General features: G+C 42.4%; 1 protein-coding gene across 1 annotated transcript; it reads right to left on the bottom strand.

Annotated features, from left to right (window-relative positions):
• Positions 1 to 5,780: 5,780 nt before the first annotated feature.
• Positions 5,781 to 14,070, bottom strand: COQ2 (coenzyme Q2, polyprenyltransferase). The gene is made up of 7 exons (XM_064450344.1): positions 13,821 to 14,070; positions 13,380 to 13,546; positions 10,726 to 10,847; positions 10,409 to 10,494; positions 9,364 to 9,497; positions 8,726 to 8,914; positions 5,781 to 6,301 (listed from the first exon to the last, which is right to left on the bottom strand). The coding sequence occupies exons 1-7, from the start codon at positions 14,041 to 14,043 to the stop codon at positions 6,146 to 6,148; spliced, it is 1,077 nt and encodes a 358-aa protein (XP_064306414.1). The 5' UTR covers positions 14,044 to 14,070; the 3' UTR covers positions 5,781 to 6,145.
• Positions 14,071 to 15,630: the final 1,560 nt, after the last annotated feature.

Here is a 15,630-nt window from a genome sequence, read left to right as displayed (position 1 = left end):
AGACAGCACACATAACAGTTCCTGCATTTGCACCCGTTCTGTGGTGGATGGCTCCTTGTATGGATGTCCCAAGATCTTGGTGGACACTTGATGCACAGCAGCTCATGACTGGGCCAAGAGACAAGAGGAGTGAGAGGACACTCCCCATCCTAGCCAGTGTATAAGAAAAACCAGGTGACTGGTCCTCGGGTTGCACTGGTGGTGGGCCATCTGTGGAGAGCACCCTTGCCAGATAAAGGCCCAACAAGTGGCGAACCTGCAGGTGCCAGAGCCCTGCTTGGGGTTGAGCAAATACCACCTGTCACCCGGGAGAGGAGGCATGCACTGCAGCACCAGACCTTCAGCCTGTCTTTTACCCCACTGAAAGCAACCTCAGCCCATGGCCTGTCAGCTTCACAACCTGTACTTACACAGCCTGGGTCTTCTCCCCAAGCAGGAACAAGACAGAAGACCTCCCAGCCCCTGTCTGACAGATAGGGTCAACACGACACCTTTTCCAGCAACCTGTCAAATATTTCATTTGTTGCTTTACTGCATCAGCTGTGTGGTGTCATGCACATGGAAGTGCGTGTGGGGAAGCACCATGCCAACACTAAGCAAATAGATTCTTTAAGGTCTCTTCCAACCAATGCTTAAATAAAGAGTAACAGTAATGCACATATTGCCAAAAAACACATCATGGTGTACATGAAGTCTGTGCTTTCCTTCATTTTCCTCTCAGGTACTTTTATTTCCATTTATATGTTTCCTGAAAAAGTGGTTAATAGCATTTGGGGGCAAATAAGCTCTGATGAAGCTGGAAAATCTGTTGATAAAATATTTGGGCATGCTACAGCATGACAGCCAACACAAAATGCACACAGGTGTTTCTATTAAGCAGCCACTTAACACTGTTGAAGATTCTCCTCAAAATAGTCCCCTCATGCTATGCATGTGCTGTTGCATGCTGCGTTAACTTGGAGATAAAATTATCTCCCTTCAATATACTTTTCATTCAGAGCTGAACAAAACTTTGACACCAGTCCAGGAAAAAAACCAAAGTCTTCTTGAATGGGCATGCATTTGCTTTCCCCCGCCACCTTCACAGCTCGGTTCTTTTCTTTATCCAGTTGAAACAACATATTTTATATTCGATATTTCTCGTTACTCTACCTGTTGTAGCCAAGGAGCTCTGCAATTCGGAGGAATTGTGTTCTGCTGGTGTAAACATTCAGGGGTGGGTGGTTTTTTGTTTGGGTTTCTTTTTTTTTTTTTTCTTTTCCCCCATTAGGGCAGGGATTTCCGCTCACTCTGTATTTTTAAGTTTTGAACTTGGTATTTTAACACTTTTTTGTTGGTGGTTTTGTTTTGGGTTTTTAACAGTGTTAGAACTCTTCCTGCTTAGCTTAGACAAAACCACATCTATACAGCTGTGTGTGTGTGTTTTTTAAACACCACCATCCAGGAAAAAATAGTGCTGTAAAACCAATGAGGTTTTTTGATTTCCTTTGTAATTCTGGTACTGTATCTAGCACAGAGTGTTAAAATTTGCTCTGGCCTTTTGCCTCTGTCTCAAACTACAGGGAGGCACTGCAGGAAACTCACCTCTCTGGTATGCCAGGAGCCTTCAGCTAGTACCAAAACTTCACATTATCCATAGCTCACTAACATCCACATTTTCCCTGCCACTTTTATTTTTGAAGCTTAAACGGATCCTCTCTCCTGCAGTTTGCACTGTGATGCATTTAGAAATAAATTAATGGGCCTTTTCCTGCTTTTGCCAAAAGGAAAAAACAAAGGAGTGCCCACAAAGTACATACACCCACTTCTGTTTACCACACCAGTCCTTCATCAGTATGGTTGTGCTTTCAGTATTTTCCCTGAATACCGGCTAACCATGATGCCGTGCTAGTACACCTGATGGGTTACTTCAATTTTCAGCTGGCTTTTTAGTGACTTCAGCCCACAGGATCTTTCCACACACGGACACACCTTTGACTTTGAGTCAAGCTCCCTTTTTGTTCCCATGTCATGCTACCAGTGGCTGGCACTATGCCTGACCTACTGACACCGTGCAGCCAGACTGACTTCCAGCCATGCTGGCTGCCCTGTGTCCTCCAGCCCATGCAGTTTGCACACCACGGTTCCTGAGATAGGTGCCTGAAGCACATACTTTCCTGAAATTAAGAGGAGGGAAAAATGCGACCTTCTTGCATTAATGATACCGCATTTGCCAAGAAACACACGAATAGCAAAATCCATGCACAATTCAACTTGGATGACCCTATGGCAAGTCCCTCCCCGGCAACGGTGAGTGTGAAAGCTGCCGTGTGCCAGTGTTCAAGCAGCTCTGAGTCAAAGATCCAGCCCCACCACAAAGCGCTGCTGATGCCCTGGCAACCCCTCCCTGTATCCCCAACAGGAACTAGCACTCCTACACATACCAGCTCCTCCTGGACAAAGAGCTGGTGTTGCTTTGATATACCTTTCTACGAAATACAACGGGAACACACAAAGGCAGGCGTTTGTGTTGGCTACAGAGTTTTCTTTCACTGAGCAACTGCCAGCATTTCATATTTGCCTTTGCAAGGCACATTTGACCTTCCTGCTGCCTCCAAAAGCATTTGTTATCTCAACATCCTGTGGAGGAACATTTGGAAAAGGAAGGGGAGGAGAAATGCAGCATTTGACAGTGGAGGAGAAACTTCTAGAGGACACCGTGTATTTGTGCAAAAGCATGCTAGCTGATAATGAAGCTGCTGCTTAGAGATAGGTGTATTTGACAATTTGACAATTTTTTAACAGACTGTATCTAAATAGAGTGGAGAGTGTCTTTGTGAAGATTTGGAACAGAGTAGCCTGGAAATGGAAGGAGAAGAGAAGATACACACATATACCTCCTAGCAGATACAAACAGGGTTTTAGCCAAGTAGTAGTTCAGCCTTTGACTCTTTTGCACTTAAAAAGTTATTTCTTATTTCTGTGTATTAATCATAAAATGCTCACATAAATAACACTCTCAGTATTATAGCCTAGAGCCTAAACCTTCTTTCATTTTTCAGGCAATGAACCTAAAATACAGCTATGGCTCATCTTCATAAAATGCATTTTGAGATTAATTTGGAAAAACCTCACAGAAGACATGCAATGATTTTCAAGTTTAGGACACAAGGACTGCTTTAAAACTTGAATTTTTACTCTATTTAGCTACACCTTCTTCTTCCTCTCATTACAAGAAAAACACTTGTGACAAGTTATCAGACAGAAGACACCAGTACATTCGAAGGCACTACAAAACATGAGCTCTTCCCAAATCTAAGCTACTTAAAGACACTTTAATATGTTAAAAATGGAGGAATAACTTTTGCCATAACCTCTCTAAGGTAATATTGCAAGTATTAAAAAACAGATCCATACTAATTACATCACAAGGCTTTTTTATTACTAGTAAATGTGTTATAACCAAAGTCCAACACCAAGTTGGATGCATCCAGTTCTCACTCTACAAAATGCAACTTTGCCACATAATGTTCATAACCTTATTATTCTTCATTTTTAAACTGCTTTTTCTTCAACTTAATACTTCCTCCACCCCAAAATTATAAATCCTATTTAAGAACAATTTCTGTGTAAGGACCAAGGAGCCCCTAAAAGCAGTTATGCTTCCTAACATTTTCACTATTTCTATCTTACATGCAGTCAGGCTGAAAAATCTACACTTTCTAATTTGCTTAAAATACATTTGACGTCACTTGTTTAAATAGTAAAAGAAAAAACAACTTTACAAGGTGTACATTAAAAGGTGTTCAGAAACCACAGAAGTCCATTCCAACCCCAAAAAGGATCTCCTGTGACCAAAGCTATTGATTCATTATATGTCTTCTCATTTCCCTGCAACGTGAACTTCTTCGCCTGTTCAGCATCATCAGCAATGCAAAACTACAGTTAGCAAACCCTTGAATGCATGGCTCTGGACTGCAATGTCTCTCAGACGTACCAGTTCAAATAACCTTAAAATACGATACCCATCTTCAGAGCTAGAGGAGTACGCAGCCTTATTTTCAGTGTGACTGCACGCACAGTTGTGCCCCACCACTCAAGGAGCAGAGCAGACATCAGGAAAGGTTGCCAAACTCATTATGGTATTCCAGCAATCAAACACACTGCATCACCGAACCACAGCCCTGCATGCAGGCATACGCTAAGCCACCTGTGGAGAAAAGCATGCTTGTGTTGCCTATCGGTATCTAAACTGAGGTAAACTCCACTGTATTGTTTTCCTAGAACAGGCGTGTCTGTTGCTCCTTCCACAGAAATTAATTCCAGAACACCACACAAGCTTTTTAACACCATGACTCAAAGAAAAGTTTAACTACCACGCAAATCATGTAACTGAGAGAGCATAAAGCGGTTGAAAGCACGAACAGTTTGGAGCACTATAATTGTTAGCCTACAGTTGCTATTTTGTCATACACCATTCCTGGATTATTATCCACAGTGTGACAGATTCTGTTTATTAATGTGCTTCACTGATGAGATGCCAGGCAGTTAACATATACCACAATTCATTAAGTTTTCCACTGTCCTTAAGCAAGTTGCTTTAACCCATATAGTAAGCTCAATAAATAAGATAGAAAGTGGTAGAGGAAAATACGTGAAATCAGGGGAAGGGGGATATGACTGTTCAGTGGTCTAGTAGTCCACAGTAGGATCAAAAGTGGGGTGGGGCTCAGACTGTCTGAGAGGGAGTTCCACCGATTTGCTCCCATCCTCTGATTTTATAGCTGATGTGAAGCCCCTGGTCCCCACATATCTTTTGGGTTCAAAGTCCTAAATGCCACAGCACACCCTACTATGACTTTTGGAGCTGAACAGGGGCTGTTTGGGTAGATAAATGAGGGAAAAGAGAGAGAGGAAGGCCTCATGGTTCAGTGAAAATGTTCATGCTTCCATAATTTAAAGGAGCAACACACCTAAACCCTCAACCACGAGCTATGCTTGTGATTAGTGTTTAGCTGCGAGTGGGTGACAGCTTCTTGATTTGGTTTAAATACTTCCCTCAGGGTGTTTTGTTAGAAACTGTCTAGGCTCTTGACATAAGTTTAGGCCTAATTTTCTGGCAGCATATAAGCAGCGTAGGGAGTGGCAGAGGCATATTATCGGAGTCTGCACAGTTGGGGCTGTGGGCTAAGCAAGGGGTGATGACTGAGTCTTCACCTAGTTCCACCCCTCACTTTGGCCTCATTGTGGCGTTCCCCTCTTCAGCAGACCCTTGATGTTAGTCCGGTCCCAGGGTCAGGACCCCAAAATTGTTTATAGGGATTCTCCTATAAACAAGTTCTTCCTGTAAGACTACAAATAAAGCCAGTAGGCATAAATTAAAATGAATAGAATTAAAACATAATAATAATAATAAAAAAAGAGTATCACTTTGCATGATGAATTTGTAGCTCAGGGTTAACCACCAGTCACAAACACTTGGCAATAGCTCTGGGCTGCTATTTTTGTTTTAAGTCAGTAGTCTGTGCTCAAATCATACTTGATAAATGGGCTGGGCCCACTCTGTGCAAGCAACTTTTGTAGAAGCCTGTTCTTTTCACGTTAAAAGAAACCACTGCCAGCAATCACAGCAAAAGGTAATTTTAAATACTTCTCCATTGACTTCTTATCCTGGACCTCACACACTCAGAGTCCTGACTGCTTCTAGACATCTCAGGATAAAGATTGTTATTGCAATTCTTTCATGCAACAAGCTCCAACTCAGACTGAGAATCGTTCATGTAATATAACAGAACACCAAACATATACAGCCATATTTTATTTACATCTGAAATCACTGTGCATTTCATAACATGTCATCACTAAGAGACACCTGTTTTGTATAAAATCTTGCGCTCAGAGTCTTGAGGGCTTGACAGATGTTTACACAGGACCAGCAGAGCAGCTTCACCTGTTGAAGCATCTATGGACATTGAATTCATTTAAGGATCATCAAAACTTACATTGCAGGATGACCTCATTTGCATGTTTTTAGGAACAAGAATGTTTTCACCAGCTTTTATAAATAAACAGTATAAAGCAGCTATAGTTATGTTAAAAGTGTTTTCCTTCTTACAGTACTTACATTTTAGCTGGACTAAAATATCAGTATTTGTAGTAATTTCAACTACCTGTTTTCTACACGGTATTCTACATTTTTTGAGTCTTTTTGTTTCCACAAATTTCCAAGTACAATCCCTATGAAGAGCAGAACTCCTATGGTACGATTTGAAGCAAATTTCTTCCAACAGTCTTCAGGTTTATCTATGTCCAAAGTGTAAATCTGCAAAAGCACAGTATAAGATTCTAGCATTATTATTCTACAGACTCATAAATATTTGACACATCACAAAAAGATGCAAAAAGGTCTGTAACTTCAAAAACTGAATCTCAAATGCTAAAGTCTACCCTCACCTCCACAAGAAACAGGATACTCTGTGCTTACAAAGGATTTTTTGCATAACTGGCATCTAAGTTTACTTGACAGATTTAGTCAACATACAGCAGAGAAGTCAAGGATCACATATGAACATGATTCCTGGACACTCTCAATGAAGGACTGTATAAACAGCCTTGATACTGGTGTGTCTGGTTTGATAGTTAAAAATATAAAAATATCTGGGCATGTAAATAAGTCTTTTTGAGATTTTCCTCAGTAGGCAGCCACCTACTTCTTCAATGGGAGCTTTAAATAACAATAAAACCCCCAAAACCTGCCTGCACCTTTAAATCTCTGCTGCAAGGTGTTGCTCCATGTTTCAGTAGAGACAAGGCACTAGAAAGCCAGCAGTGACCCAGGCTAACTGGAATGCACAGGAACATGTCTGGCCCTGCCTAGTCACACAGGGCTGGTTTAGTCCAGTCGCTCTTAGCCACGTCTGTTCAGCTCTCTTGCAGAAATGAACCAGGACACCTGCAACAACAGCTAGAAGCAAGGCTTGCCCAGCTTCGCAGCTGTCTGCTGTGAGCCACAAAGGTAAAAAACCACAGAGTTGCAGCAGGAGCAAAGTCACTGGAAAATATTCCCAGAAACAAAACTGGGTGCAGAAGTCTTGAGAAAGATGACAAGAGGAAATATTAAGTAAAAAAAGAGAAAGGATTAATGGATAAGTACCCCACAAACCCTCAAATTTTGCAATTCAGCCTCTGAAGAAGTCAAAACAGAATGTATCCGACTAAAAGAAGTGAAACTTTCCCTGGGAAACCTGCTCCTCTGCCATTTGCAGTTGTACAGAGTTGACAGGGCTGGGTTCTGATGAAATAATCTGAAACATTGTCCACAAGCTTCTAAGATATGATGTTATTCACACAAGAAGATAAGCATGAGAGCGTTTAGGCAGAACTACTGTTAAAACAATAACTCTAAAAGAAGTTACTCTGTGGTACACAGAACAATGCTGCTCTTGTGACTTTGGCAATCTACACAATTGTTGTGCACTCTTCACCACTTACATTCAATAGGTCTGCATTCTCACTTAGAAAAATCCTCCCTGCAGGAAAGTAATTTCCATTTGGCCAAAACTACAACACAAGGCCTCTTTGACTATTCAAACTGTAAATTATTATGCAGCAGAATGTAGTATTCTTCCCCTCATAGATTTCCAAGTACCAGACTGGCTGACAAGTACCAGACTACATCATCACAAGAATTCTCTTACTCAGAGGTAATGTTTAATATCCATCACCTGCATGAGCTCCCCCCATTAAAGTGTAATGTAAGTCTAATGTGCTTTAAAAAGTTTAATGTTAACCACAGACTTACCTTCTCAGACTGTCGATGGTTTTACTACTTGCAATGCACAAACCTCTTTGCTATCACTCACCTATCAAGACCAACGATTTATTTTCAAATAGACTGACTTGTCACTACAAGACTGGGCAACACAGCTGTTAGGATTCAGAAAGAACAAGGTAACAAGACCCTATCTGCTTCCTTTACTGACAAAACTAATTTATTTCTTTCTGTTATTCATTAAAATTTCTAAACTAATACAACTACCAAGACTGAACTGGATTGGTCTCTCCTATAAAATGAACTGTGAATTAGAACTGTCAATTACCATAAAATTATGGTGGTAGTGAACAAGCCACAGAAAATTTTGTTAGTCAGATCCCAGACTGAAGCTCCAGACCAGACACAGTACAGAAGAATTATTTTGATGTAAAATTATCCATCTGAGAGACAGAACATGCAACTTTCATTTTCATACAGCTACTGTACAGCATGTTATTTAAAAAGTTAGCCTGCATGTGTACTTGATACTGTAGACCATATAATCTCTTAAAATAACTGAACAATCATAATGTATGTCAATTGCAGTCTCAGATCATCTGCACCAGACATAGCAAGAGCTGTATCAGAACAGTAAAAACTGCACAATCTCGCAGGATATTGAAGTGGATGTAGCTGCAGCTGCTACTGGAAGTGAGAAGAAAACCATTCCCTTGAGATCACAGCTTAACACAAGGCAGTTTTTTGGTTAGGAACAGATTGAAAAACAGTGCTCTACAGTCTGTGGACCACTGGAGGTCTCTTCAGTCAAAAGGTCTGCAAAAGGTACTTAAGAGAAGCAAGCTTATTGTCAGAACATCTTTACAGGAACTGTAAAGTTTTTTAGGTGGTTGGTGAATTGATGGGGGTTGTAAAGCACTATGATTTCTTATCAAGAACTTCCACATGGAAAAAGTGTAAATAAATCCATCAAACCTGGTGCGCTAGGTGAGCCCCTATGGCAGCCACAGCTGAGTAATACGGGAACGTCTGGTTACAGTTCATTCCCACCATGCACAAACTCAGGAGCATTGCAAGGCTGAAGCCACTGAGCCACTGCTTTGTATCCTCCTTGAGCTGTAATGCTGTTGACTTCACACCAATAATGATGTCGTCCCTCTTATCCTAGAATGAAAGGATGAATTAGCAAAATATCCACAATCCAACTGCCACTTCATAAGAAAAATAAAAAGGGGGACCTTGCTTAAGTTTCCAGCACTCCTTATTAGGAACCCAATTTAAGTGCATTTGTAGGTCCCTACATTAAAATTTAAATTAGCAGATTGGTCCGTAGAACTCCTTTAGCAGCCAAGAGCTAAAACCAGCATTAAATTTATTTACACAATGCAAATGCTTAAGCAGACAGTGTGTGTTATGCTTCCAGCTTTCTACCCGATATGTAAAACATTTGCAAACAGAAATAAAAAGTCCAAGGACTGGGGTTTCTTTGGTGCTGTTTTAGCTCAGCTGAGGGTGAAGAACTGCAACAGGTTAGTACTGCTGTTTGACAACAAAGTTGTAAATTAAACACACAAACATACACAGGTATCTAAAATTTCCCACTGTTACTATACCTGATGAGCATAAATTGTATCGTATACCAGTGTCCACATTACTCCAGCTAAGTACAAGGGCAAACACACAGACCACTCACATGACCCTTTGATGGCAGACCAGCCAAGAAGGGCTCCCCAATTAAATGTAAGTCCTAAAAACATAGAGGAAAAAAAATACCAAACAAACAAAAGAAAAAAAGTTACAACATTGCCAGGAGCAATCCAAATGTCATGTATAGAATTAAATATTATTTGCTTGAATGTGTATCATATCAGCAGCTTTTAGTACAATGCTGGCATCTCTATTTTTCTACCACTTATTTCCAGTCAGGTAATAAATACAAGTAATTTGACATTAAATACCCTGGACATACAAACAGAAACACATATAGCCACGCATTTTTCCCTAATTTAAGTCTGACTTCATTAGCATAGGGAAACATTCGCACAGAACTATGCCAGTGTACTCAAACAATGGGTCTAAAGTTACAACACTTAGATGTCAGTATAACAAAAGATGTCAGTATAACTGACTGCAGAAGAGTGCACAGCAGCCAACTATGGTGTTTCAAGGCTGAAAATGACAATTTTGGTTGAAAAAGCTGAGGGCAGCTGGAATGTGAAGGCCAAGGTACACAGATATGTTTTAGTCACTCAACCTGAAATACAAGTACCATCACTTTCTGCACAGGTGTTATTTTAGAGGCTGAAGACTGAAATGCAGGACAAACGCATGTTTAAGAAAGGTTTTGAGACAACCCTGAAACTAAAGCTGATTCTCAAATAACAAATATTTATTTTCTCCCTCCCCTTTTCCTTCCTCTCACTGTCAAAACAAGTAGCTGATTTTTAATACAAAAATGCCCAAACCCAAACACCAACTCTTACATGTGTTAAATTGTTTAAGAAGCTTCTGGCACAACAGAACTTTGTCTATAAGGTATTTTTATTTTAATATAAAGTTATAAAAAAATCAGATTGCTGAAGTTCAATTACTAATTCGTAAAACACCCCAAAAACTACATCTGAAGAAAAAAATAGTAAAAATATATTTCCAGCTCACCCAAAACTAACTGTGGCCAGTATGTTATTCTCTTCATCAGAGGGTAGGTGATCACAAGAGACAAAGAGGCTGCTCCCAGAACGATACTGTAAAAAGTAGAAAGAGGTTTATTGTCTGCCAGCCTAAAGATCACAAGATATAGTGCAGCATTACAGGAGCTGTACATAGTACTGAAGTGATTTTTTACTTTCAAATACAATTCCATGACTAATAACTGCCTCCCTCTGCCCCTACCACCTTTTCTGTGGAAAACCTCTGTGCTTAACTCTGGACCCAGAATCAAATTTTAAAAAAACAAAAGATAACTTGTATGTTACCTATAGTAATTCAGACACAGAAGCACACAAAGTGCCAAGCTAAGCTGTCCCCCAAGAAAAACAAAGGACTGAAAAGTGGAGATGTCTCCAGCTGCCAGGGGCCTACTTGCTGTCCTCGAAACCTAAAAATGGAAAGAATAATGTTAATACATTGGAACATGTTATGTTGGATTTGGTATGTTAAAACTAGAAGTCACACCATTGGCATATAAGCAGAAAAATAAACAGAAACATGTCTCAGAATGTGTGAGATGGGGTTCCTTCAACAATGCAAGCCTAGTATATCATCACAGACATGAGCTGTGTTTCTGAGCAGCAGTGCTTATAATGGAAGCATGCAGGCTTTAAAAACTAGAGCAGAAATAAAGTGTCACTTGTGTGCAGTGAGGCTGATCAGAAACACTGAAGACATGTTGTATATGAACTTTATTACCTTAGGGGGGAAAAAAATCAGACTTAAAAAATTGTGGGCTAACTATCCCAATTTTGAGCAGTGCTTCTGTGCTTAAACGCTTTAAAGCAATTACCATGTAAAATATAAAGATTCAGGGCTCGTCTAGCACACATAACTATAGTCAGTAACAGTGAAAGGGCAATTAATTTAATCCTAGTCAGGATAAAATGGAGTTTAGAAACTCTGTCTGGAACAAGAAATCATACAAGGCAAATTGAAAGAAGAAACAAATATCAGAAAAATGTTAGAGTGACATGTACGGTGAGTTACTTGCCAAAGGTGACCACTGCCAAAAAAACACCAAACCCCAACTTTTTACAGAATACTACATACGTATGAAGTGTTCTGTATATGCTTTAATAATGTGAATTTAAATAAACTCTTTTAGTTTGTTCGCCCCCCGCCTCTGCCAATCAAGTTACGTGAAATCTCAAATACTGCTTTTGCAGTTTAAATGTGTACTTAATATATTTGTGACCAATTCCACTGCACATCATAATCAAACATAGGATCTTTCATTTAAAGAAAATAAAAGATTTACCAAATAATCAGTAATAAAATCTAAACCCCCAAACGACTATCACCAACACAAGTCAACATCCGGCTATTGACCCTGCCTCTGTTTTAAGGTATGTAATCAAGAGCTGCAATGGGAATTTTCAGAACTTTAAATCTAACCACATCACATTAATGCATAAATTAATTCAGTATATTGAAAATTCCATCTTATTACTCACACCCCCCACCCTGTCAAATATCTTTCACATATGTAGTTGTTAATAACCTCCAAACCCTAAACCATCCAAAGTGGCCACAAAACGCGTATTGATTCATTGCCTACCCAGGAGCACAAATACAACAGTGCTGTAAGAACTTCACATATCAGATTAGCTCATTATCCTGTCTCTTGCCCGCACCTAAAACCCCAAACCAGAGGAACAACAGAGGAACAGAAAACAGGACAAGCAAACAGTGATGCGTCACCAGGATACTCCCCTTCAAGTCTGCACCTGTGCACTTTTCAACATCTGACACTGGGCACTGCCTTTTGCTTATTTCCCTTTTCTGAAGAAAAGGGAGATTAAAAATACAACACAATAGAAAAGGATTAGCTCAGTGTTAAGCGTGATACTCTTAACAGCCATTCTCATGAGGAAGTTAACAATACTCAAGGAAACACTGCTCCTGAAAAATAAGAATTAAAAAAAAAAAGTGGTTCATAGGTAGACTGTTGTCGTGTTTTAACTCCAGTTGGCAACCAAGCACCACATAGCTGCTTGCTCACCCTCCTGCTGCCCTGCTGGGATGGCGGGGAGAACTGGAAGAGCAAAAGTAAGAAAATTCATGGGCTGAGATAAGAATAGCTTAATAATTGACATAAGATGAAATATAATAACAAAAAAATGTAATGAAAAGGAAAACCATGAGAGAGAGAGAGGAATAAAACACAGGGAAAACAAGTGATGCAACCGCTCACCACCTGCTGACTAATGCCCAGACAGACCCTGAGGAGCGATCACTGCCTCCCAGCCAACTCCCCCCCACTTTACATACTGAGCATGATGTCATATGGTATGGAATAGCCCCTTTGGTCAGTTTGGGACAGCTGTCCAGGCTGTGCCCCCTCCCAGCTTCTTGTGTACCTCCTCACTAGCAGAGCATGGGAAGCTGAAAAGTCCCTGACTTAGTGTAAGCACTACTTAGCAACAATTAAAACTTCAGTGTGTTATCACATTATTCTCATGATAAGTCCAAAACACAGCACTCAAACAGCTGCTAGGAAGAAAAATTAATGCTACCCAGCCAAAACCAGGTCAATCATAACCAGCAAGTGTAGCAAATTCTGTCATGCAAAAACAAAGTTGAAAAATAAACTTGTTCAAATACCACCTACAGCTGACAATAATATATATTTTATCTTACACAGAGGTAAGTAATCTAGAAGATTTATTGTAGTCCTAGACAGAGAAATGTTATAAAAATAAAACGATTTCTACTATTCTAGGAAGAAGCGTAGACAAACTAACTGCACGCATCTCAGATAGAAACATGGAAGAATTTCTGAACCTGGAGCCCTATGCCTGCACTCAGCAAGGAATCATCGGTGGCGCTCGAGATGAGCCGACATGTACTTGGTTAATTAACCAGCAATTCACTTCCCTAGGTCTTTGCAAGCCCACGGGGCGGGGGGTTTCCCCACCTTTTTGTCATAGTCGCGATCCCACATGTCATTGATGGTGCAGCCGGCTCCACGCATGAGCACCGCTCCGATGCCGAACAGGGACAGCATGTGCCAGTTCGGAAGGCAGCCCGGCTCGGCCGCCAAGCCGATGCTCCAGGTGCACGGCAGGTACAGCAGCCACGTCCCTGAGGGAAGACAAAACCCGCGGGTGGGGTGAGGGGGGAAAAGAGGAGCCGGCGCCCGCGGGGCAGGCCGGCAGCTCGCTGCGGAGCAACGGCGCGGCCGAGCAGACGCGCGCTTCTTTGGCAACGCTCTGCCGGTGGCCGTAGACCCCCGGGGCCGGCATCAGAGGCTACCGCGTCACTAGGGCTGCCGCGCTACCATGGTTACGGCGTCACCAGGGCTGCCGCCCCGCCCCGCCCCGCCCCGCCCGGCCCCGCTCCGCCCCGCTCCGCTCACCGGTGGGCTGGTGCAGCCGCATGAGGCGTAGGAAGGGCCGCAGCGGGCCCGGCGCGGCGCGCACCAGCTCGGCCGCCGAGAAGCTGAGCGGCCGCGGGGGTCCCGGCGGGGCAGCAGAGGGGCGGCGCAGCGGCGGGGTGGTGGCGGCGGCGGCGGCGAGGGGCAGGCGGGCGGCGCGGAGGCCGGGCGCACCCCTGCAGAGCCTCGCCAGGAAGGCCGCCATCTCGCCGCCGCGCTTCCGCCGGCGCGCCGCGCCGCGCATGCGTAGTGTCGCCGTCCTCCCCGCCGGCGGGAGCGGGAGGGGGCTGTAGCGCGCCCGGGCTGGTCCGTCCCTACCGGGAATCGAAACTGTGGCCGGGTCGGGCCGGGCGCTGGAGCAGCCGTTTCCCCGTAGGCCGCGGGGCCCGGCAGGAATCAGCGTGCTGCGGCCCTGGCATAGGTACGGAGGGCGGCGGCCAAGTCTCCTGGTACGGGATGCGAGGAAGGCTGGAGCCTGGCCTGCCGTCAGCTCCAGTCAGTAAATACTGACAGAGCGCCCGAGGGGGCTGGTGGCAAAACAACACGATGCACAGATTTAATAACCTCTGTAATCTTTAGTTACTGTACCTCAGCACCTCACGAAAAGCATGTGTGCTGTTTTTACTACTAAACTTCTTAAAATTCTTCCATGCTACTTGTTGAAATACCATAGATGACTGTATAGCATCAAAGGTATCATCAACAAGACATACATGTTTATGCATCAGCATATGTCTCAGCTCCCAAGCCTTTCCAGATTGTAGTTAAAAAAATTTCTGACTTCATATATGGCTTTTGGATCTCGGTCCTTCATCACTCAGTTCTCCCACTGTCTTATGTCAGTTATTGCATAAACCAGGGAGGGAAGGGTGCTTTGGACAGAGCCATGTCTTTGTCTTGCATGGCATAGTTTCAGAGATTAAATGTCCACAGGTTTGCTGCTCAAAGATTTCTTGGAGATTTTGGTGTCCCTGAAGTGTGTAACTCCTCTCTCATTCCACACTTCCTTCAGCTCGAATGATTGACACTGACAAAAACCAAGGGAAACCATTTTGAACTTCTAATTTCTCAAAATGGTGACTACCAAGAAGTAAAAAACCAATGTGATGGAGAAATCACTTTCACACTTTTCCATTTGCTGTTTTAATGAGCGGAACTCCACAGCAGTAAAATGATTTGTATAGGGCCATAAAAGAATCAGTTGCTTAACTCTGATGAAGTGTGATTACTGGTTTCTCTTGTGACCTTTGCTGTGTTTCACAGTGACAGACCAAGTGCCTGAGGCATGTTTGAGCCGTGCATCCTGGAGGGCAGCAGGCGAGTCCCAGCAACACATGCCCACAGCCCTTCTGCCTGCTGTATCTATAGGAACACCAATTTTCATTGGGCGGGTGCTCCCATGCAGCCACTATGTGCATTATTTTTTTTCTATGTGTGATGTGGTGAGCCAACCCTGGACTATCTGCAGACAATTTAAGGAGTTCATGAAAGTCAAGCATAAAAGCAAACTTATTTTCACTGGATTTATATTCATTGTAAGGTGGCCTGGCCCCTCATTGAAAAAGAAATTTAGGGATAGTACATTTCAGACTTCAAAAAATCACCAAAAGCTATTAAGGCCCCAGTGTCTTTGACTCAGATCTGAGTTCCCAGCCAGATTGCCCCTGATTCTAAGGAGATTATCAGTTTCCTTATTTTCACATACATTAGAAGATCCTCTCTACAAAGGTCTCATGAAGCAACTTACTCCACCTTCCAGGAACTGATTTACAGTAAATCCAAGGCGAGTAGT

The sequence above is a fragment of the Phalacrocorax carbo genome, chromosome 4, assembly GCF_963921805.1.
Source record: "Phalacrocorax carbo chromosome 4, bPhaCar2.1, whole genome shotgun sequence".
Lineage (NCBI taxonomy): Eukaryota > Metazoa > Chordata > Aves > Suliformes > Phalacrocoracidae > Phalacrocorax > Phalacrocorax carbo.
The sequence above is the reverse complement of the archived record's forward strand: the minus strand, read 5'-3'. Positions and strand labels throughout refer to the sequence as shown.

What these genes read in the sequence shown, in the direction of transcription:
- COQ2 (XM_064450344.1), bottom strand. Translation starts at nt 14,043, where the DNA reads ATGGCGGCCTTCCTGGCGAGGCTCTGCAGGGGTGCGCCCGGCCTCCGC. An exon ending in CTGTGTCTGAATTACTATAG is followed by an intron (nt 10,495 to 10,725) that starts GTAACATACAAG and finishes TACTTTTTACAG; the next exon opens with TATCGTTCTGGGAGCAGCCT. An exon ending in ATACAATTTATGCTCATCAG is followed by an intron (nt 8,915 to 9,363) that starts GTATAGTAACAG and finishes CTTTCATTCTAG; the next exon opens with GATAAGAGGGACGACATCAT.